Here is a 22,826-nt window from a genome sequence, read left to right as displayed (position 1 = left end):
CCTACCTGATTCGACCACCCCCCACCCCCACCCCACTGTCAGATCTCTACCTGTTGGTCCGGGCGTTGCCTCGTACCCGGGACATGACCGTCGGAGTCACAGTTGGGCCCGATTTTTTATAACTCAACTTGCACTTGCTCGAATTGAGGGGGGCTCGGTACTACATTTCAATTTTTGTCCCCAAATTTCGTCAATAATTGTCAAATTTTGATCTGAGTTCAATGTAGATTACAAATCTTGTAGGACCATGTTGAAATTGTGGACAGCCTGGCGTTTAATGGTACAAAAAAACTGTACTGTAAGCTCTGATATTTTACTCATTGTTCAATATGATCTTTACCATCGTTGTATCAATAATAATAATCACAATAATGATAAAATAATTTTTAGAGTTATTGTTGATTATTAAAATAATAATGGTACAAGGGGAAAATATTTTTTTTGTTTTACAGCCCCGTGCAAATCGTGCAAACTTGGGGAAAAAACATTTAAAAGGGGCAAGAGTTGTTAGAGGGAAGTACTTGAGGGAGGGAGCGAGGGAGAGAGGGAGGGAAGAGAGGGAGAAGCAGGGCGATAGAGCGATGTCAGGAGCGACTATCGTGTTCTCCGCTCAGGACGACCTGGAAATGACGAGCATGCAAGATCATCACGATGTCAAGGTGGAGAAGTTGGCTGAAGCTGGTGATCCGGTGGTCGAAAAAGCGTCCTTCATGGAGCTGTTCAAGTATGCTGACATGGTCGACATGCTGCTGATGTCCTTGGGGACTCTGGGTGCCATTGCGAATGGTTGTTTGCTCACCATGTTCTCCTTCTTCTTGGGAGATCTGGTACAGGTCCTGTCGGGCAGTCAATATGCCTCCTCGTCCGAGAGCATCCAGCGCAGTCTCTCGGAGCGAGTCAACACGGTCGCGATTCAGTTCGCTCTGGTGGGCCTGGCAGCGTTCTTCTGTTCCTACGTGGAGGTGGGGTGGTGGAGCGCCTCGGGGTTCCGGCAAGCAACTCGGGTCAAGGGCGCGTACCTGCGAGCGATTCTGAGTCAGAGCATAGGCTACTTCGACGAGCATGACATGTCAGCCCTGTCAGGAAAGATCACCATGGAGACCCAGCAGATGCAGAGCTCGATGGGTGAGAACGTGGGGAAGACTGTGCACTACAGCGTCACCTTCATTTCCGCTCTCATCCTCAGCTTTGTCATGGGATGGCAGCTCTCGCTGTTCATCCTTGGAAGCCTGCCGGTGCTGATAGGAGCCTTCGTCTTCCAGGACATCATGATGCGGAGGGCGCAGACGAGCGCCCTGGCCGCATATTCGGCCGCTGCCGTCGTCTCCCAAGAGTCTCTGAGCAACATCCGGACGGTGAAGCAGCTGGGGATCGGGACGGTCGTGGGCCGCCAGTACGGGGAGTCGCTCGTGACGGCAGAGAAGTCCGGGATCAAAGGAGGGCTGATGAACGGCATCGGCTTCGGCCTGTCGACGGGAATCATCTTTGCCTTCTTCGGTTTCACCATGTGGTTCGGAGGCTATCTCATTGCCAACCAGGTCAAGGCTACCTACACAGGCCAACCCTGGAACGCTGGTGACGTCATCACTGTCACCTTCGCTCTCCTGCTGGGAGCGATGAGTCTGGGGCAAGTGCAGGCTCCCGTCACCGCCATCCTTCTCGGCCGAGCAGCCGCAAGGAACATCTTCGACATGCTTGCCCGGCGATCGGAGAGCAACGTGCTCTCAAAGGAGGGAAAGGAGCTGGAGAAGCTGGAAGGGCATCTGTCGTTCAAGGGCGTCGCGTTCTGCTACCCCTCGAGGAAGGAGGTGATGGTTCTCAACGACTTCTCCCTCGAAATCCCCGCGGGCAAGACGACGGCGCTGGTGGGGGAGAGCGGGAGCGGAAAGAGCACCGTGATCCAGCTGATCGAGCGGTTCTACGAGCCCACAGCGGGGAGGATCGAGCTTGACGGAGTTGATATCTCCTCGCTCAACATCGAGTGGCTCAGGAAGCAAATAGGCCTTGTCTCACAGGTTCCGCCCCCCCCCCCCCCCGCCCCCCTTCCCTCCCCTTCCTTCCATTCTCACCTTCTCCCCTCCCCTCCCTCCCTCCTTTCCTTCTACCTCCCTCCCAAGTTCTGTCTCTTGACTTTGAACAGGAGCCTGTGCTCTTCGCCTGCTCTATCCTGGACAACATCGCCATGGGTAAGCAAGGAGGAGCCGTCAGCAGAGAGATGGTTGAGGTAATAAGCGAATATCCCCCCCTCATAATCATACTCATACTCATACTCATACTCATACTCATAATCATGCTCATACTCATTCGCCTCAATATTCTTCCCATCATTCGTTTTTACATCCTCAGCCTCAGTCTTGCTCGTCCCTTGCACTTGGTTCTGTTCTTCTCGCCCTCAAGTTACTTGCATGTCAAGGCCGCTGCTCGAGATGCTAACGCGCATCGATTCATCATGAAGCTCCCCCAAGGATACGACACTCCCTGCGGAGAGAGGGGAGCGAAGCTGAGCGGGGGGCAGAAGCAGAGGATCGCCATAGCTCGAGCGATCGTGAGAGGAGCCAAGGTCCTCCTGCTCGACGAGGCGACCTCTGCCTTGGATGGGGCGAGTGAGAAAGTCGTGCAGCAGGCGCTGGGTGAGCAGGGAAGCTCCTTTCCTTTTCTCTGACCTCCTCGCAGATCGCGCGGCCCATGGCAGGACGACGCTGGTGATCGCTCACCGACTCTCCACCATCCGCGATGCCGATCAGATAGCTGTGGTTCAGCTTGGAAGGGTCGTGGAGATCGGACAGCACGCGGAGCTTCTGGAGCTCGACAGGCTCTATGCTCAGATGTGCCAGAGACAGGTGGAGAGAGAGGGAGGAGAGGAGGAGGCAATTAAGGAAGGGATGAGAAGGAAGTGAGAAGAGACAGAGGAGGAGGAGAAGGAGGAAGCGAGGAACGATGAGGCCATGTGCGGGGAGGAAGTGCGGGTTTGCTTTGCTTGCAAGTGACGTGCATTTCACAGGCAGCAGCTGCAGGAGATGCGAGGAAAGACTCAGTCTTCAGCTTGGGTTCGGTTGCTTCCACCCAGGCAGAAGAGTCTGAGATCCAGACCTGTGGCGAGAATGTGACTGAGCTCGACGAGATAGCAAGCGAGTCGTTTGCCGCGCTGCAGAAGGAGAACAAGGAAGAGGAGAACCTGGAAGAGACAAGATCCGAAGGTCAGCCCGAACAGATCGAGAGCTTCTTTACGATGTTTGCTCACTCTCTCTCTCTCTCCTCTTCTCTCTCCTCCTCTTTCATCGCTCTTGCCATTTTCTTCGCCACTTGACGCATTTTGTCTACCATCAGGTCCTTCTGTGGGCACGTGGCGACTGTTGTCGTATAATCGTCCTGAGATGGGGGTAAGAGGGAGAGGCGGGAGAGGCGAGAAGATCGAAGGAGTGGAGGGGCGGCGGAGGAGGAACAGGAAGCAGGGGATTAGGTACGGGGAGGGTAGAGGGAGAGAAGGATAATATAGGACAGGAGGAGAGGTCAGAAGAGGTAGTGGGTCTGAAAACTCGTCAGATTGTCATTCTTGGCATCCTCTTTGCGGGCGGTTATGGTTGCGCATATCCCATCTTTGCCTTGTTCTTTTCTCGTGCCATGACGGGACTTCAAGGAGCTGAAGGAACTAGCAAGGTACAGGAGGAAGAGAAAGGAGGGAGGAGGAGGAGGAGGAGGAGGAGGAGGAGGAGGAGATGAAGGAACGTGGAACAGGTTAGTTCGAACGTATCAGCTTCAGCCATCGCGCTCGCGATTCTTGGGATCACTGCAGGCTGCTGTAAAGTAGGACAACTCGCTCTCTTCTCTGTTGTTGGCGAACGACTCACGAGAAGATTAAGGGATGCGAGCTTCAGGAAGGTAATGTCTGAACTCTTGCTCCTCAGCATCATCATCACCATCATCAAGATCATAATCGTATTCATTGTTGATCGTCGTCGTCGTCATCATCATCATCACCACCACCACCACCACCATCACCATCATCATCCTCCCCCCCCCCCCCCCTTCCCTCCCTGCTCGACACTCTCCCGCATGTCTCTCAGACTTCGTTTCCCTCTGCTTCTGCCTCATCATCATCTTCGTCGTCCTTGTCTCATCAAGCAGGACTCTTCTTGTTCCTCCTCCTTCACACGCATCGCAGATGCTAACGCTCAAGATCGCCTACTTTGACGAGCTCAAGAACAGCAGCGGAGCTCTCTGCTCCAGACTTGCTGTAGAAGCCAACGAGGTCTGCTGGATGGCGGCTGAGGTTTTGTCTGATCCCTTGGACAGGTGAAGGGAGCATGCGCAGAGAAGTTAGGACTCTTCTTCGGCAACCTTGTCACGCTCGTTTCCGGTCCTCTACTGAATTCTCCTCCCTTCTTCCTCTTTTTTCCTCCTCCCCTTCTTCCTCCTCCCCTTCTTCCTCCTTTCTTCCTCCTCCTCAGACTTTCCCTCCTCCCTGACTCCTCCCCCTTGCTCGCTCATGGCATGCATCAGGCATCGTCGTCGGACTAGTCGCGGGCTGGAAGTTGTCGCTGGTTGTCATCGCCTGCCTGCCCATCATGACCTTGGGAGTTCTCGTGGAGCAGACCCTCATGATGCACGGACTTGAAGACACCAAGGATGACTCCTCGGCCTCGGTCCTACTAAATTCTTCACTCTTCTTGCGCCATGACCTAGTTTCAGGTGCTGAGTGAAACCCTTGAGAATCGTAGGACGATTGCAGCCTTCACCCTGGAGAAGAGCTTCATGAAGCGCTACGAGGAGAGTCTCTCCGCCTCCCTCCGCCGCGGCATCCGCAAGGCCAACCTGGCCGGCGGTGCCTTCGGGTGCTCGCAGGCGGTGCAGTACTGGGTCTACGCGTTGGGCTTCTGGTACGGAGGGAAGCTCGTCGCCAGCATGGAGTGGAGGCTGAGCGAGTCGGAGCTCCAGGTCACCTGCCAAGGTGAGACCGGTGCTGAGTCAGCGCCTCCTGACCCAGCCTGCCCCAGAGCTCGTCGCGAGCTCGCAGTATGCAGACTTCTCAGTGTGCGAGGTTGCGCTCAACACGAGCTACGGCTTCGGGCAGATGATGCAGGTGAGCCCAGCAGCAGCGAGCGACATTTCTCAGCTCCTTGCAGGCCTTCTGGGGCATCGTCCTCGCATGCATGGGGCTCGGTGAAGCTTTGACCTTCGCTCCTGACGCCAACAAGGTGGCGGCTGCAGTGAAGTCGATCTTCAGTCTGCTGGATACGAAGGAGGACGAGGAGAGGGCGAGTGCGGCATCAACGTGCTTCCTTCGCTGACAGCCTCTGCGTTAGGTCGATGGCGAACGCCTGGATCAGGTGCGGGGAGAGATCGACTTCGTCGACATCCACTTCAGCTACCCGTCGCGGCCGGAAGCAAAGGTGCTGCAGGGCCTAACGCTCAAGGTACCTGCTGGCAGCATCATGGCGCTAGTCGGGGAGAGCGGGTGCGGCAAGAGCACCCTCATCCAGGTGACTTGAACTCGTCCTGCTCTAACCCAGCAACTCCTGAGAGCTGGATCAGATGGTTCAACGTTTCTACGACCCCTTCAGCGGAACTGTGCTGCTGGATGGGACAGACGTCTCACGGCTGGACCTCAACTGGTACCGGAGCATCCTCGGTGTGGTCTCGCAAGAGCCCGTGCTCTTCAACTGCAGCATCTTCGACAACATTCAGTACGGGAAGGCTGACGGCACTCTGACCATGGAGGATTGTGAAGCTGCTTGCCGCAAGGCCAACGCCCATGACTTCATCTCCAAGCTCCCGGAGGGTTACGCGACCCAGTGCGGTACAGGAGGGTCGAAGCTGAGTGGAGGGCAGAAGCAGAGGGTAGCGATAGCCCGAGCACTGGTGAGAGACCCCAAGATCTTGCTGCTCGATGAGGCGACGTCGGCATTGGATACCGCGAGCGAACGTCTGGTGCAGGAGGCACTCGCGCAGGCCTCAATAGGACGGACCACCCTCGTCATCGCTCATCGCCTCTCTACCATTCAGAGCTCTGACTGCATTGCCGGCATATCAGCTGGGAGAGTGGTGGAGCTGGGAACACACGAGGAGCTGCTGAGGACCCTCACGCCCGACAGCATCTACGCAAACTTGGTCCGGCTCACTCAACGATAGCGATCTCACGTCAGTAGTCTTGTGTTTAACACTGATTTTTCCGTGGATCATAATGAAATTCTTGAAGATTACAACGAGCTTTCGTTCACGAGTGAATGATTCTTTTCACTCCTTCTGCTTGACTCTCTTGCATCACCAAATCGAAACAAAATAGGTAGTATTCGTCTCCTCCTCACCCTCCCTCCCTCCCTCCCTCCCTCCCTCCCTCCCTTCTGCCTGCTACAGTTCACTTAGACGGAATTTCCTGAATGCGATCCCGACACCCCTCGGACCCTACCCCCATGCCCCATCTTGTCCTACCCCCTTCTGCCTACCTACCCCTACCTACAACCTCCACTCAGACTCGTTTTCAGGGCCCCCAACCGTTTCTGTACCCCACCCCCCACGGACCTTTCATGGCTAAGGACTACCCCAGGTGTTCATGACTACCCCTCTCTGACTATAAATATCACCCCCCTTCATCCTTCAATGCTTCATGTTCATACTGGTGGAAAGGTCCACGTACCCCTACCCTCCGACTTCTCGCAGACTACCGAGTGACCGGTGGTGAGCCAATCCACCTCATCCCTACTACCCACCACGATCCCCAAACCATGACTACCCTACCCACCCATCCCCCAGTATCCTGCTGTATCCTCCTATACGATCCACGACCCACCCCCAGGACCCCCTCAGTGAAGGTACCCCTCCTTTTGAAACTCTCCCGCCCCTGTGTGGCTTTCACCCGCCATGCCGTCGCCAGGCGTCCTGCTGCTCACCGTGGCGCGGGCGTCAGCACTACGGACGCGCTCCTCGGGACAAGCGGTAACATGAAGATCTCCTCCTCCTCCTCTACCATGCACCTTCTGGTTGTCCCTTCCTCTCTCCCTTTCTCCGCCTTCTTTTCACTCAAATGCCTCTGATCAATCCCAGCGCTTCCATCAGCTGTGAGCAGCTGCTTCTGTGATGAAGTGACTTTGCTCTCGCAGCCGGATGTGCAGGTGAAGTTGAGATTGAGGCGCATCCGCTTGCCTCCTGCACTAGAGCAGAGTCAATGGGAGACTCGAGTCTGTATAGGGACAAGAGATCCTGTGTTTGAACAGGATTTTCAGATAGCAGTTGCTGACGCCAATGAGATGCAATTAGAAGTTACCTTGTGGGATATCAATGGCGATCCCGAGGAAAGTTTTCTCGGTGAGAATTCGTCTGTTCACTGTACTCTGGTTTGTTCTTACCCTCGGATCAGGCGAATGCATTTTGAATCTTGCCAAACTCATCCCCTATCAAGGGGAGATCATCATGCAGGACTTTGACGTGAAACAAGGAAAGACCCACAAGTCCCGACTCAGAGCTGAGGGGAGGCTTGTCTTGCAGCTAGAATTCAGAAAGATGGAAGCGGAAGAGGTCCCTGTGCCAACACCACAGCAAGCGAACTCATGTGCACTGAATGTGACTCTGTTAGAGGCACAGAACTTGTCCAGGAGTGAGGTAGAAGGAGATCCAGACGCATTTGTCTGTGTCTCCATCGTCGACAAGCCCTCGCTCATGCAGCAGCGACACTTTCACGCCATTGACCACGGCATTGGCTCGCGCGCCAACGATAGCAGGTTCATCTCCGTGAGGCCGCTGCATGTTACAAACCGTTATCCCTCGAGCTCAAATCCAGCCTGGAACGAAGGAGTCACCTTCCCATGCACTCACCCGAGTATTGAAGCCATAGAAACTTCCGTGGCCAAGGGTTCGTACCCCGATGAAGCCGTCCCCCTCGATGGGCAGCCTGTGCTAGTCATGATCACTGTCCATGACAAACGAGCTACGGATGCAGGTGCCGATGCCTCTGTGCTGCTCCTCCGATCGAACTCGTGCTGACATGTCAAGGCAGGCAAGAATGATTTCTTAGGCCGCGTCATCCTTCCCAACATCAGGCTCGGCGTTCCAGTTGAACAATGGTTCATGCTGCAAGCCCAAGACGGCAACCAGCTCCGCAGCAGCTCCGGAGAGCCTTCAACGCTGAGACTTCGCATTCACTACGGCACTGTCAACTCCGTTGAATTCCTTCAGAGTCCTACAATATCCCTTGATGTCCTACAGATGAACAACGGCCACCATGCCTCTAACAGAGCACAGCAAATTCAAGATGTCAGTATCAACACCTCCATGACTGCTAAATCAGAAGGGTTGTTTGCCTTTTACATCGAGGTGATCCAAGCGCAAAACTTTCCGAGAATCTACGACGAGAAGGATGTTTACGTTTGTGCCTCTTTGATTCAAAACCCTACATTGATGGAGAAGAAGCATTTCTTCCTGATTGACCATCATTATGGACAAGACGTTGACGACAATCTCTTCTATAGGATGAAACCGCAGTACCAGACACCTGCTGTCAAAGTGTTCCAACATTGCGAATGGAATTCTTCCTTCACCTTTCATAGCACGTTTCCAGATATCACCATGTTGGAACGACTGCATGATAGCAATCAGATACTGAGTGCCTCTGACGACAGGCATCTCGATGGAAATGCTGTGCTCTTACTTATGACAGTTCATAGAGCAGGAGATGATGCTTTCATCGGGCGTATTGTGGTTCCCCACATTGGAATCGGCAAACCTGTCGACCAATGGTTTGTGTTGCAAAATCGTGATGGGAGTCAAATATGCGATGAACTTGGAAGAGTCTCTTCAATTCGATTCAGGATAGCGTATGGTGCACAACGATCTCAATCAAGATTGCAAGAATCATCAATGCTCAGCCAAAACCTTCATGATGAGTCAGAAGCAGAAGAATTACCTCCAGGTTGGCAGCGAGTGAAAGATTCAGAATCTGGCAGGAAGTTCTATGTAAATCATCAGCTCAAAACATTCTCCTGGAAACCACCACCTAAAAGTCTTATCCTATCCATTGAAAACAGCCAATCTCAGACGAAACAATTCTTGGAAAATGGTTTGACCAAGAAAACGGGAATGGATGACCAACTCAACTCAGGATTGAAAGGGCAGGGCAATGCTTCATTTGTGATCAGGATTCACGGGTCCAAAAACTTTCAGAGTCTTGCAACAAATTTGGAGTCTTGTTTCATCTGCGTCTCAATTCTTTCGGAAACAAATGAATGGAGACACTCAAAGGAGATATTCCACACGTTGGACTACAATGAACAGGTTTCTGAAAGTGCTGTCTTGATAGCTCCACAATTCAAGTCCAGGAATCTTTCAATTCATTCTAATGAAGCGTGGTATCACGAGGTCACACTTAACGAAGTCAAGAGGGTTGGTGCAGTGAGAGGTCCACAGTACGTCTCATCCGTCGAGAATTGTGACTTGAACGGTCAAAATGTGGACTTGCTAATCACCGTGCATGACGCCAAAACCCAAGAACAAGCAAGTCTCGTGGCAGATGCGATCATAAGCGACATTGAGACTGCACACTCTGCGAATGAATTGTTCACCCTGAGACCATTTCCCAGGTCAGATGCGAACCTCAGCAATGAGAAACCCCTCGTGCACCTGAGTTTCGAGTACTCAGCGTCAGGGGAGCTGTCGATGAGATCCGACCAGGACCAGGCGAAGTCAAGGCTTCATGAAGAAAAGCACCTTCCTCAATCTGAACCGCCAGCACATGAGACTGAGCAGCTCCAGCGAGAAGCTGAACTACACCAGCAGGAGCTCGAGCGAAGGAGGCAGGAGGAGGAGGAGGAGGCGGAACGACAGAGACAAGAGGAGGAGCGACTGAGACAGGAGGAGGAGCAACAGAGACAGGAGGAAGAAGCTGCCAGACAGAGACAACGTCAAGAAGAAGAGGAAGCCGAGTGGTACAGACAACAGGAGGAGCAGAAAGAGCGACAGAGACAGGAGGAGGAAGCTGAAAGACAAAGACAGGAGGAGGAGCAACAGAGACAAGAGGAGGAGCGACTGAGACAGGAGGAGGAGCAACGGAGACAGGAGGAAGAAGCTGCCAGACAGAAACAACGCCAAGAAGAAGAGGAAGCCGAGTGGTACAGACAACAGGAGGAGCAGAAAGAGCGACAGAGACATGAAGAGATGGAAGCAGAGCATCGGAGACAGGAGGAGGCAGAGAGGCAGAGGATAGAGGATGCAGAAAGACAGAGGCAAGAGGAGGCAGAGAGGCAAAGACAGAGACAGCAGCAAGAGGAAGCGGAGCAGCGAAGGCAAGAGGAGGAAGCGGCGGAGCGGAAGCTACGAGAAGAAGCTGAGAGGCAGAGGCAAGAGGAGGAGGAGGCGAGGCAACGACAAAGACAAGAGGAGGAGGAGGCAGAGAGGCAGAGACAGCAGCGAGAGGCCGACATGCAATCAGCACACAAGGATGATCCCCACATGCGCAGCCCTGGTCAAGAAGATCCCGCCACAAGAGGCGACTATGCAGGAGAGGAGCAGACGAGCGATCTTGTTCCCACCGCCAAGGAGCAAACGAGTGCTGCCCACAGCCCTGTTCTTGTTGCATCCCCTGAGGTTTCCAGCAAGGGTGGCACGATGGCAGAGCTCCCTCAGACGGCTCCCCTGCCTTCGCTCTCGTCGGACTCCAACGGACATGAGCAAGGGGACGCAGACGCGCGTGCGTCACTCCCCACCCACGAGCCTTCCAGGCCTTCGATCTCTTCAAGTCCAGCGCTGCACCAGGGGAAATTCTCAATCTTAGTGGTCGAAGGGTCAGTGAAGGCAGCTGACCGGTCGAGGATGATGTCATGTGAGATTCTCCTGGAGGCAAATGGATTCATATACCCTGTGAGCAAAACCATCCCAACAAGCGGCGACATCGGGTTTGTATGGCGAGAGAACTTCCTGCTGGGAGTGGATGTCGACCAGATCGCCTCCACCCGCCTCTTCTTCGTCATGCAGGAGCACTGAGTGACGAGCATTTCAAGATCTTCGGCAAGACCAAGAGCGTCGCTCTAGCAGATGTGGTCATGCTCGGCAGATCAGACTCATGGCTGCAGCTGATGGACGACAAGGGTCAGCTGCCAGTTCAGGACGTGGCGGCATTGCACGTGGTGCTTGAGTATCAGCAGCCGACGGTAGAGGCGCTGGTTGGCTCGGTGGTCCCTCCAAGATCGCCCAAGGATGAAGCTGTATGTCCTGACCTGTCTCGAGAGCCTCTCACGTTGTGCTGGCAGCGTTTGAGCCCAAAATCCGACAGCCCTCCATCGACGCGGTCGATCGCTGACATGAGCAAGAAGGATGCTGGGGTCGGCGTTGTTCTCGCGTCAGCTGGGAGAGGGGAGTTCGTAGTGGAGTACCTCGCCGAGGTTCCTCACTTTCTTCTCACCCTAGAGCCGCACTGACTGACTGACTGGGTGGCAGGGAGGACCTGCTCGAGAGTGCGGCAAAATCGCAGTGGGAGATTATCTCTCCGACGTGGACGGGCAGGTCGTGCTGGGAAAGAGCTTGACAGAGATCCAGCACTTGCTGCGGGGCCCTCAGAACTCTCCAGTCACCATGACATTTGAGCGACGGCCAGCCGATCCAACGGAGAGGCCAAGAGAGGTACGAGGAGTGGTCCTGTGCTCTGCCTTGACCTCCAACTTCAGATCCTCGTCACTCTCATGCGCAAGAAGTTGACCATGGAGGCTGGCAACTTCGCTCCCTACGGCAGACTCCAGCAGGAGCTCATCAGACCATCAGCAGAGCCCTCGACCAGAGCTGAGAAGGAGCCTCGCCGGTTCCCGTCAGAGCAGGTTGACCCCCGCGGCAAGGCTTCGCCTAAGGACAGCCAGCAGTTGTCTGCTCTCAGAAGCGAGTTTGGCAGCCTTCTGGAAGATTTGTACCATGGCAGTCGCGACCCCGCGATGGGGCAGGTGCTGTTGGTGTGTTTCTGGATGCTTGTGAATTGACGAGACACGAGCAGGTCTTGCGGTGGAAGCACAACATGCTGTTCGGAAGCAAAGCTCCATAGGAAAACCTATACATGTATGAGAGAGTATAAGGGAGGGAAATCAACGAGACTGAACATATCCCACTGTTTATTTCAAACTCTTATCATATTTTCTTGCCGTTGATTGTAACTTCTGCACCTGACCTTATCTTGGCTATCAAGGACGCGTTCAGGTACTTGAGATCGATCTCGTCGAAGCTGTCATCCCCATCGCTCGTCGCTCCTCCAACATCCTCGATCTCTTTATCATCGTCTACCTCTACTGGAGCCTTGGTGGCCTGCCCTTGCACAAGGCCTGTCCCCTCCTGCGGAGAGTCTCTGAGAGAATCGACAGTGCGAGCTTCTGCTTGACTACTCTCCTCAGGTCTGTTAAGAGCAGAAGCGAAACAAGTTAGAGGAAGAGAGAACAGGAGGGAGGGAGCGAGCAAAGGGGAGAGAGATCGGGGAAGCAGGAGGAGGACTCGTACCTTGTGTCAAGATGAACAGTTTCATCCTCAAGTTGCAAGACGCTTTTCTCTTTTAGGCTTTCCTGCACGCCATTGCAGCATGAGTGCAATCAAACACAAAAGTTCTGACGCACCGTCGTGCTCCCGTCGCTGGTGGTTGGAGGCCTCGAGGCCTCGTCGACTCTGTTTGCGTGTTGCTCTTCGCGGCTGAGGAGGAAGACGATGGAATTTCTGTCGTAGTCTTGGTCGGGGCAGGGGAAAGTGGCGGAGAGAGACTGCCGCAGGCGAACTTGACTTGAGCCATGGGCAGGGTATCACTCTCACCTTCTTCACGTGCGAGCTTACAGCCTCCTCCTCCACGTGCAGGATCTCAGCCTCCTCAGGAAAGATCCGGTTGCTGGGCTTTCTTCCTCCCTCCGGCTCGGCAGCCTCAACCTGCTGGGCCCGTCTCAGTGACACTCAAGTTCAGCCCCTCCGCTTAGTCAGCTGACCTGTGACGTCTCGATCGCCTTACTGGCCTTCTTCCTCTGCCACCAGAACCGTCAAGGAGCTTTCAAGAGCTTCCAACGTACCTCGTGGGGTCTCGTGGGCGATACAAAGAAGCTCTTGTTGTTGTCCGGATCAAGTTGAGTTCCCACTGAGCAAACCTGAGCCTTGTGAACCCTCCCGCCAAGCTCCTGGAGGGTCAGTGCGAGCTGCCTGATCTGCATCTCCTGCTCTTGTATCTTCTTGTGAAGGTAGGAATCCTCCAGCTGCTGCGGTCCTCTCACCTCCTGCCCTTTGCTCACACTCTCCTCCGCTTCCTGCGCTCGGGCTCGAGTGCGGACAGGGCGGATGCTGGCAGAGAGGAGGAAGTTCGAAACCTGACCAGGATGCGTAGGAAGAGGCTCAAGGTACTTGCCAGGGACTTCGTACGAGCTCTCGCTCCCTCTCGCTCCCTCGTCGCCGGGGGAGGGCAAGGGTTTTCCTCCCTCGACATCTCCATGCATTGAGGGCATCACCGTTCGACCTCCCATGGGAGATGGTTGCGGGACGGAGGTGCGCGGCTGATCGAAGGCCTCGCTGACGCTCATGCCTGACATGTCGTTGAGATTGGGTCTGCCTGCAGCAGGCTCTTCCTTAGAGCCCCTCTCACTGTCAACCAACGAGCTTGATCTGTCGTCCATGGCCACCTGCGCCGCTCCCTTGGACCATCCTGCTCCTCGCCGCGCCTCCTTGCTGCTGTCAGGATCGTAGGAGTAATCAGCATGGAGGGTGTCAAAGTCGATCAGGGCTGGGCTGGGGGGAAGATGCTCCACGTTGACCACAACAGACTTGGAGGAGAAGTGAGCGAACATGCCTTGCCCGCTGTGAACCTTGACTTGTAGCAGGGCCGGCGGCTGACAGAGAGCAGAGCGATGATAGAAGAGGCAGAGGAACGCGTCTCCCTGGTTGAAGACCTTCTCCCCCATGCCCCGCACGTGCACGTAGCGCAGCAAGGCAGACCAGACGTAGGCGTCGCTCAGAGTGGTAACGCCGCTGATCCAGACGCCGACGAGAGGAACGTGACGGCACTTGAGGTCGTTCTCGTGTATCAGCAGGATCCTCCTTGTCTGGTCGAGCGAGAGGAAGCCTGTCGACGGCTGGGTGAACTCACTCTCTCTGTGGTAGAGAGACTGAGAGAGAGAGGTCGGGATCACCTTGAGGAGCTTCAGAGGTGTCAGTGTGAAGGAATCACAAGGGAAACATCCGAAACATGTCAAGTGCAAGTTGCCATCATGTGACACCCTGCTGTGCATGAAGACGTTGGCGAACTTGCTTGCTCTCAGAGGGCTGAATGAGTACAGTCTCTTCCTGATACCCCCGACCACCTCCTCCTTGTAGGAAGCAGAAGGGACATTCTCTTGCTGATCCCACCTGTCATCGTCCGAGAACATCACAGGGATGCTGATCTCCTCCTTCTTTCTTCCTTCCTCCTCCTCCTCTCCATCGCAGGATCTCTCCGTGTCTGGCTCGACCTTGTCGCAATGCCATTGCACGCTGCTCCTCGTCAGACTCCCTGGCACCTCCAGTTGGTGGTCCACCTCCCGCGCCATGCCCTTGACTGCAACCCTGCCGCTGGCATGGGAGACGGTCAAGCTCGTCAGCAGCGCTGGGCTCAGGCTCAAGGAAGGGATCGCTGCTACTTGCGTCACATGCACTGGAAGCCCTCTCGGCTCCGAGTCCCACAATCCGACACGACTGGAAGGGAACCTAAGGGCGGTCGACATGCCCTCCCGCTTCCTGCTCTCCTCCTCCCTCTTCCAGTCCGCAGCTGCATCATACGCTGCCTTCGTTCCCTCGCTCGGCTCCAGTCCTACAACCCGCCATCTCTCTTCCTCTCTGCGCCCCCATGCGCTCTTGCCCGATCCTCCACTCCCATTCGCCATCAGCCCTCCTTCACCTTCCGACCCGCGAACCAACCTGATCTCAGACCTCATCATCATATCCTCCTTGTCGTATGCCTTCCCTTGCTCCTGTCCTCCTCCTCCTCCTCCTCCTCCTCCGCCTCCTCCTCCTCCTCCTCCTCCTCCTGGCCACCACCTAGCTCCCGCTACTCCCGCCATGCCAGTCTCCCGCCTCAACTTCATCGCCCTCGTTCCGGGCAGCCCGGGCCTTTGGCACTGGTAAGTTGATTCTCTGCCCCCGGAATACTGAATGACAGAGTAGCAAAGAAGACTACTGTGATTTTGCTGCCTTTATTTGATAACTTGCATCAAAGATAGGCGGACTTGAAAGGTTACACATAAGGAGAAACATGCTGGCGCCGACAACATGCCTGCTGGCGATGGCAGCGAGCGTGAGCGGCTTCGTCATGCCGTCTCTCTCGCCCATGCAGGGTTCTCGATCCTCCTCTTCCTCCTCCCTCCTCCAGACCCTTCGTCCTCGTGCGACGTCCTCTCTCCTCCGGACGTTCCAGAAGCCGTCGAGGTACTGCTTCATTTCGTCCAAACGTATGTGATGAGCAACGCAGAGCCGCGTGTGCCTGCAAGATGTCGAGCGGCGACGTTTCTTATACGAGGTTCTTTTTGCGAACACGGTCAAAATCATGATCCCCTCACATGACATGTAGAGCAAATCAGCTGGCGAAAGAGCTGGAGGAGGTAGCAAGTGAACATCCTTGTGGTACTCAGAACTTACAGAGGAGGCCAGGAGCTTCCTTCGCTCTTCGACCTCTCCTACGAGCCGAAATGGGACTTGTACGACAAGAAGGTATCCTACTGCATCCAACGCTGCCGTGATGGGGCTGATGGGAGTGCGGAGGTTGCTTTCCGAGACCCCTTGAACAAGTTCGAGGGCATCAAGAAGTATCAGGACAACATCCAGATGTTGAAGGTTGATGAGACATGCTGCATGTCATGAGGCTAGTGAATGAGCCCTTGAAAGGACTCGCCGTTGTTCACCGACGGAAAGATGGACTTGCACCAAGTAGAAGGTGATCGATCAGACCTTGTTTGCTGTCTCCTGCAGCCATGACGCTTATGTGTCTGTCCTAGTCGTTGATCCCAACACGGTCATCACGCGTTGGACCCTAGGGATGACGTTCAAGGCCTTCCCCTGGAGGCCGGTCGAAGCACGCTGTCCTTGTACGACAGGCCATGACTTGTTCCGACGCAGAGGCTAGAGTTCACCGGCAGCACCAAGTATGTACTGGACGCGGACAGGTCTCCTAGTCTCCTTCCTCCCTCTCTCCTCATCTCTGCGTTCAGCGGCCTCGTCGTCGAGCACATCGACGAGTGGGACTCCATTGCCAACAACCAGCCCATGTGTGTCCCGGCTAGCTACCCCATGCGGGCTCGCTGACTTCCATGGCAGCTCGGCTGAGGGCCTGGCGGATGTCGTTTCTCAGCTGCTCCCCAACCCTTTGCAGGTCGTTTCCTTGCAGGGCCTGCGGCAGCTCAAGGCACGTGACTGAGTTTCCCCCTCCTCTTGCTCCTTGACGAGGCTGCCAGGGCGGAGGGGAGGAAGTCACCAAGTACAGCCTTATCCGAAGGTTCTCCGAGTACGAGCCCCTGAGCCTCTCTCCGCATGCAGCTGACATGCTCTAGTCGGATAGAAGTCAGGAGATACGAAGCCTTCACCATGGTGCAATCGGAGGTTGGGCCCAGTCCGCATGCTCCTCCTCTTCCTCTCAACCTTGACCTGTTGGACAGACCGGCTCCGTCTACGACAAGGACTCTTACCTCTTGACAACGGACCTCCTGCGCAAGGTGAAAGTGAAGAAGAGCCCCTGCCACGTCTCCTCATGCATCTCTGATAGTTCAGAGGAGACGCCCTCACCAAACCCTCGAACTCGCTCGGCCAAGTCCTGCCAGTCACTGTGATCGACGATTCCTCCTCCTTGCCTTCCTGACTGATCCTTTTCAGGAGCCTCAGCTCCAAATGGATTCAGGGAAGCAAGACAGCTCCTTGGGTTACATCCTCCCTCCAGGTCATCCGCTCCCATCTGCTCCTTTGCACTCACACTTTCTGCCCTGTGCGCACCTGCCCCTCCCCCTCCCCCTCCCCCCGCTCCCTCAACTCAGTTTTCCCCGCCCCTACAACTCTTCTCCGATCTTGCCTTCACTCGCTGTGACATTGCGGGTACGGCAGAGTGGAGGAAGAGATCTCTCAAGCCGTCGGGGATCGCGGGGCTGCAGCTCGTTGAAGTTCCGGAAACTCTCGGTGAGCAAGAGGGCCAGTGCTGTGAGCTCACCTCCTGCACTAGTGGCCACTCTTGCTGTTCGAGGATTCGGAGCTGATCGCTCAAGAAGTGAGCAGGTGCTTCTGAACCTCCCCCTCCCCCTCCCCCTCCCCCTCCCCCTCTCCCTCCCCCTCTCCCTTCTTCCCGTGCTCCTTGGAGTCCCGTCTTGCTCCTCCTGCCGCATCCTTCAACCTGATTGTTGTGGTTGACTTTTTCTTTCGCTCACAACACGCGCAGGCGCTCCTGGGTGCAAGGGAGGAGCTCGCAACTCTTGTGACGAGGAAGGGCTTTGAGGTACCTGCCTGCGTCGTTGTAATTTGTTGACTGGTACGCTAGATTCTCGAGGACAAGGATGCTTTCACCATCGCATCGTTCGCCGACGGTTATGAGATCTGGTTGCGGGTGAAGGAGAAGTAACGGTCAGAGGAGTCAAGCGGCAGACAGAGCTTCGTGTCAGGTTTCATTATGTAGGATACATGCTAAATCGTAAAAACAAACTCTGAAAGGCTCCACACGCCTGAACCCGTGCGACCTCTGGCCAACTTCTAACCCGCACCTCAGCAAAACCAGATCCAGACTTTGCCACTTAACATGTGAGCAAACAATAAATCAGGATAACTAGCATCACAAGCAGCCGGCCATCTTCAGCTTCCTCTTGGAATGGCTGAGCATCTGGCTGTATGTCGCCTTCAAGCTGTCCTGTCCCGGGATCTTGTCCAAGGTGTGCAAAGTCGCGGCGTTGTCATGCTCCATTTGCTGCGTTACCGGTCAGTGAATGGGGCATAGCGACCCAGGATGACCATTCACAAACATGGGTCATGAAAGCATCATGAGCACGTTAGGGATGATAGAGACAAGATGATGAAGAGATGATCATGGCGATCATGGTGAATTGTACATGTACGCTGAGAAACCAGAGTACAGAATTCGAAATCAAGGACAGCTGCAGCAGAATCCCATGCTTATGAGGGTTGGAGCAGCAACGAATGTTCAAGAGCAGCAAAAAGAAACATTGAGTTCAGGTATCTCATGCAGGTCGCAAGCGACATGAACCATAAGAATGAGAATAGATGTAGGAAACAGACAGTGCAAGACATGGAAAACAGCTAATAGCAGCTGGAGTCAACATTGAATGGCGAGACGAGCAAAGCCGACAGAATCCAGTGCCGGTATATGTGAGGGGCAAGAAAACATTGAATATCATAAAGGAAAAGGTATTGATGATGATGATGATGATGGTGGTGGTGGTGGTGGTGGTGGTGGTGGTGGTGGTGGTGGTGGTGGTGGTGGTGATGATTAGGAGGAGGAGGAGGAGGAGGAGGAGGAGGAGGAGGAGGATCGGCGAACTACATTGTTAACATCATCTCAACGTGTGCGGAGCATGCGCTGCTGCTGATGGTGCTGGCATGATAGGGAGAGCGGCGACATGACGGGGAGAGCGGCGGCATGACGGGGAGAGCGGCGGGAGTCTCTCACCATGTACAGCCCGCATACTGGGTTCGGCGCGAGGAGGCGAGAGAGCATGGCGACCTTTGGATACACAACCCTTCGGATGTAACGGATAGTAACGTTTTTTATAATTTATGGAAGTGAAGGGTCTCATCGCAGCAATGTTATAACATGTTATGATACCGTTACGGTACCGTTACAGTGCAAGTTCTCATGGCGGCGCGTGCGAGTCACGGGGTTGGGGGTGGGGTTGCAGCGGCGATGAGAGGCAGGACGATGAAGGAGAAGGGGATCGTACCGAGAACACTCAGATACTGGCAGAATGCTCATCAGCACCATTGCCATCCTCCTCCTCCGATGCCTGGTTCCATGGTTCGTACTTGCAAGCTCGGAGCTACTGGTGTTGGTGTCCTGAGAATATGCACGGTATCGGCAAAGATGGATCAGATGGGGAGAGGAGACAGGAGTTTTCATTCTTCGCCGCTGCTCAATGCAAAGAGAAGGTTGCAAGAAGATGCCTCCCATGTGAAATTAGCCCTAATAACACAAAACCAGGAGTTTGTTGGATGCCTTGGAGAGGAGGTTGAGGAAAGAGCAGAACATGGAGGAAGAGCATTCGGAAGACAAAACTGTTCATGTTCTGTCTAACGACGACGCGCCTGTACAAGAGGAGGTGCATCTCTAGCATGTCTCTCACAACAGCAAGCATGTCTCACTTGACGGTAGGTCCAGTATGTCGACGTTGAGGAGTTGGAAACCGATGCAAGGTAGGACGAGCGCTTCTCTGCCGTGCCCCTATGTTGATGGCGCCATGACTTGTCGTTGTTGAAGTCATGAGGAACCCTCTGAAGACGCCGAGGACGAATCGACTCCCCACTATGACGGATCGACTCCCGACTACGACACCGACAAGAAGCTGAGTGAGCTTGCCTCGCGTCTTGTACGAGGAGCCGAAACCCCGTTGGGGTATCTCGAGAGCGGTAGATGAGCTTGCTCTCCTGCGTGTTGTGCTCACGAGGATCTCAGCGTCCGTGGCTGGCTTCAAGGAATCAAGCGTGAGCAGGAAAAAGGTTTGGAGCCTAACTTTGTCGATGCATTGTTTGGGAATCATCATCCTTTGACACTTATTCGTCTTCTTCCAGCAAAAGCGTGCAAGAATGGTGGGGGCAGCTGTTCGGAGGTGCCTGGTCGAAGCACTCTATCACGGGTAAGCTAGTCGAAGTTTGAGAGAGTCGTCATCTCCAACAGGATTTTCTCCTGACAGGAAGTTATTCAAACGTCACCCGGAGTTCGAAAATTTGCAACAGATCCTTACCATCGAAGATGTTGAGATGACCTCGGACCTCGGGAATGCGCGGATTTACTGGTCCTGTAAGCTAGAAGTGGACAAGAGGAAGGTGGGTTTCCAAGTAAGCCTTGAATTCATTGACTGAGCGATTCTACTAGATTGAAAACATTGAAAAGATGCTTCGTCAATGCAAGGGAGCTTTCAGGGCTGTGATAGGCAAGGAGGTGAACATCAAGAAATGCCCGGAGGTTAGCTTCAAGCCAAGTGAGAGCCTCGCATCTTGGCCTTTGCTTGCCGATTGAAGTTTGATCGCGATAGGTCCTCTCCTGCTGGCAGGGCTTCAAACGACCCCAGAAATGAAGGAGGTGAGAGCACAAGCTGCTTGTCTCCTGCACTAACTCACCCATCAGATCTTGAGGCAAAATGGCTTCGAGGACGCTGGCCATGGAGTTTTCGTGTCGGCAGACACCATCGACCCCTTGACCGCTCTACATTTGGGTATGCCGTTAGCTGGGTCAAGAGAGGAGGTACTGTGACTGCCAATCGGATTGCGCCCTTTTCATTGAACACCCTGCAGTTTGAGGTGATAAAAGAGAAGATGGTGGAGGATCAGGGCAATTCGTACGCTGACAGTGGGTCCAAATCCGATCGATACAACTCGGTAAGGCTGCAAGCATGAGCTTGTACTACCTTGTTTCACTTCTCAATCCCTCAACAGGCGAATATGAAGGTCAAGAGATTGCTGCAAAAGATTTACTTGAGCCGTACAAAGAACAAGGAGGACGAAAAGTAGTGGAACTTCCGAAGATGTCCGACGTGATTGTTGCGAAAGTCAGACCGCTGACTCAGTGCCACAGAATAAAGGGAGTGACTGACTACTAGGCTACCCGGCCCGCCGGTACCGTCACCGTCACTGCACGGCGTGGCCGGGGGGTCGTGGCCGGGCCGCCGGGCCGTGCTTCGGGGGGCTCAGACCGTACCGTGCGGGCCGCCGGGCGGCCGGGCCGCACAGGCGGTACTACGGTAGTACTACTCAGCCTGGCAGTGCGCCGGGCACCCCGGCGGCCCCCGGCCGAGCCGGGCCGGGCCGGGCCGGGCCCGGGGGCTAGGCCCCGCCGGCGGGCCCGGCCCGGGCCGCAGCCGGGGCCGGCCCGGCCCGCGGGGCTAGCGGCCCCACCGGCGGGCCCGGCCCGGGCCGCAGCCGGGGCCCGGTAGCGTGACATCTGTCACGGTTAAACCTGAGCCCGCGACGGTCCCCGGGCCGCAACAAGACGTCGGGCCCGGCCAACTGTATGCCCGGGCCCGGCGGCGGGGCCCGGCCGGCCCGGCTGACCGGGCCCGGCCCGGCCGGTCCACTGTACTACACCTGAGGCGGACTCGATGATGAGCTCAGGGAGTAGAAAAGAGTCTCAAGACCAGGAAAACAACTTTGAACATGGGGCACAAGTCGCAGTCATGGGGATCTTGTTGTGAAGGGGTGATGTTTACCTCAGAAAAGGGGGTGGGGGTCAGGTGAACTAGTGGCAAAAACGTTGTAAAAATAAAATATGGACGAACCAAGTTTTTGGTCAAGGGTTGGGGTTTGTCGACAGGGAAGATTGTCAGGGGGTGGGTCCCCAAAATCCTATTTTTAATCAATACAGAAAGGGGGTAGTCGTAAGTCAAATGAAGGGTAGGGTTATGAGAATTGGGGGTGTGAGGATTAAGTTTTTCTCAGCGGCCGGCATTTCAGTTCTGTAGAAGAAACTACATGATAGGGGGTGGAGGGTCTGGAATCTTCAAAAGTACCCCCTAATGATCAAGTGATGAGCACGTTTATAGAGGGGTACACATACGTATCATGGGGTGATGGTGATAAGGGTGGTCGAACAGGATTACACTGGCCTCTGAAAAGTTCAGTCTGATGCTCTACCCACCCTCATCCCCCGGGCTCTTTTGCTTGATTTCGTGTACCCACCTCAAGTCCAGAGATCCACAGTGATTAGGAGGGGTACTTGAGGGCTCATCTCTGAGGGTGGTCATCCCCACCGAGGATTTAAAAAAGGAAGTTTTAAATCAAAACTTTTTATCCAAAAGATTTGAAATCAAAGACTTGTGCGGTTGTACCCCCTACCCCCACTTTAGTACCCAACCTCTCCATCTTGCACAGTTTGACCCACCTTTGAATACTACACTACCCCCCTCCTTTTCATACCACCCCCTATATTACAAGAGATTGCCATTCCTCAACCCTTCGCACCGACTCTATCAGCAAGGACCCCTGTTACCCAAAAAAAAATCGGCCCCGGATCACACTACCCCTTAAAAATATGACCCTACCCTCAAATTTCCCAGAAATTACCGTACCTTTGATCTGGAAATCTGTCGACATTTAGTACCCTACCCTATCATTCTTATCACCCACAGTACACCGCACATTCGGCGTAACTAGCTCCCCCACTTCACTCGAGCAACCACCCCTACCTACTATAATCAAGATTACCCACCCTGACAAAGGACTGAATGCACCCTTCAAGTCCTGCCAACCCCTCCCTTTGTCCTTATACCCACTTGATGACTCTAAACTACCCCACCCTTGATATTACACAGGAAGCAAATTCTGTGCTGTACCCCCATGATGACAACACTACCACCCCTGTGTGACTACCCCCACCCTTGTCATGAAAGACTCAACCCAACACAAGCGACCCACACGTTTGGTTCCCACGGGCTTTGTAGTCGGCATGCTGAAGCTGTTAATCGGCTTTGCCGGCGGTTTCGCCATGGCTGCCGCGGTCCACATACTCATCGCTAGGAAATCATCGCAATGCTCCTCCACACCCCACTCTTCTCTCTCTTCCTCCTCTAGCGCATCCTCAGAGTCCTCTGCGAATATCGACGATGGCAGCAAAAGTGACAAATCAACGGTGGGCGCACCGGCAGCCGGCTCGGTCGTCGAGGGGAAGCAAG

General features: G+C 54.6%; 5 protein-coding genes across 5 annotated transcripts; 4 read left to right on the top strand and 1 right to left on the bottom strand.

Annotated features, from left to right (window-relative positions):
* Window positions 1-581: 581 nt before the first annotated feature.
* GUITHDRAFT_113183 (hypothetical protein) lies at window positions 582-6,129 on the top strand (the record flags this gene model as incomplete). The annotated part of the gene is made up of 15 exons (XM_005827572.1): window positions 582-2,015; window positions 2,141-2,224; window positions 2,414-2,630; window positions 2,674-2,840; window positions 3,002-3,197; window positions 3,328-3,380; window positions 3,544-3,657; window positions 4,163-4,249; window positions 4,294-4,357; window positions 4,501-4,643; window positions 4,690-4,948; window positions 4,995-5,080; window positions 5,124-5,195; window positions 5,304-5,480; window positions 5,533-6,129. 15 exons carry the CDS (start codon window positions 582-584, stop codon window positions 6,127-6,129), a joined length of 3,750 nt encoding a protein of 1,249 aa, XP_005827629.1.
* Window positions 6,130-6,858: 729 nt separating this feature from the next.
* On the top strand, window positions 6,859-12,013 carry GUITHDRAFT_164581 (hypothetical protein; the record flags this gene model as incomplete). Its single annotated transcript, XM_005827571.1, has 10 exons — window positions 6,859-6,933; window positions 7,098-7,109; window positions 7,212-7,302; window positions 7,355-7,933; window positions 7,991-10,845; window positions 10,986-11,189; window positions 11,235-11,366; window positions 11,422-11,604; window positions 11,649-11,915; window positions 11,966-12,013. 10 exons carry the CDS (start codon window positions 6,859-6,861, stop codon window positions 12,011-12,013), a joined length of 4,446 nt encoding a protein of 1,481 aa, XP_005827628.1.
* An 83-nt stretch (window positions 12,014-12,096) lies between these two features.
* Window positions 12,097-15,023, bottom strand: GUITHDRAFT_142526 (hypothetical protein; the record flags this gene model as incomplete). The annotated part of the gene is made up of 6 exons (XM_005827570.1): window positions 12,097-12,358; window positions 12,460-12,521; window positions 12,573-12,713; window positions 12,763-12,873; window positions 12,930-12,965; window positions 13,011-15,023. 6 exons carry the CDS (start codon window positions 15,021-15,023, stop codon window positions 12,097-12,099), a joined length of 2,625 nt encoding a protein of 874 aa, XP_005827627.1.
* A 191-nt stretch (window positions 15,024-15,214) lies between these two features.
* GUITHDRAFT_113180 (hypothetical protein) lies at window positions 15,215-17,557 on the top strand (the record flags this gene model as incomplete). Its single annotated transcript, XM_005827569.1, has 18 exons — window positions 15,215-15,387; window positions 15,431-15,478; window positions 15,530-15,560; window positions 15,610-15,792; window positions 15,844-15,892; window positions 15,954-16,024; window positions 16,075-16,121; window positions 16,167-16,223; window positions 16,273-16,327; window positions 16,410-16,450; window positions 16,506-16,554; window positions 16,611-16,667; window positions 16,718-16,777; window positions 16,825-16,870; window positions 17,050-17,121; window positions 17,165-17,217; window positions 17,378-17,434; window positions 17,477-17,557. The coding sequence occupies 18 exons, from the start codon at window positions 15,215-15,217 to the stop codon at window positions 17,555-17,557; spliced, it is 1,230 nt and encodes a 409-aa protein (XP_005827626.1).
* Window positions 17,558-19,190: 1,633 nt separating this feature from the next.
* Window positions 19,191-20,670, top strand: GUITHDRAFT_113179 (hypothetical protein; the record flags this gene model as incomplete). Its single annotated transcript, XM_005827568.1, has 11 exons — window positions 19,191-19,262; window positions 19,316-19,356; window positions 19,421-19,569; window positions 19,616-19,659; window positions 19,732-19,796; window positions 19,854-19,986; window positions 20,036-20,141; window positions 20,196-20,242; window positions 20,288-20,404; window positions 20,455-20,538; window positions 20,596-20,670. 11 exons carry the CDS (start codon window positions 19,191-19,193, stop codon window positions 20,668-20,670), a joined length of 933 nt encoding a protein of 310 aa, XP_005827625.1.
* Window positions 20,671-22,826: the final 2,156 nt, after the last annotated feature.

The sequence above is a fragment of the Guillardia theta genome (assembly GCF_000315625.1).
Source record: "Guillardia theta CCMP2712 unplaced genomic scaffold GUITHscaffold_65, whole genome shotgun sequence".
NCBI lineage: Eukaryota > Cryptophyceae > Pyrenomonadales > Geminigeraceae > Guillardia > Guillardia theta.
Note: the sequence above shows the minus strand (reverse complement) of the source record. Positions and strands in the feature narration are given on the sequence as shown.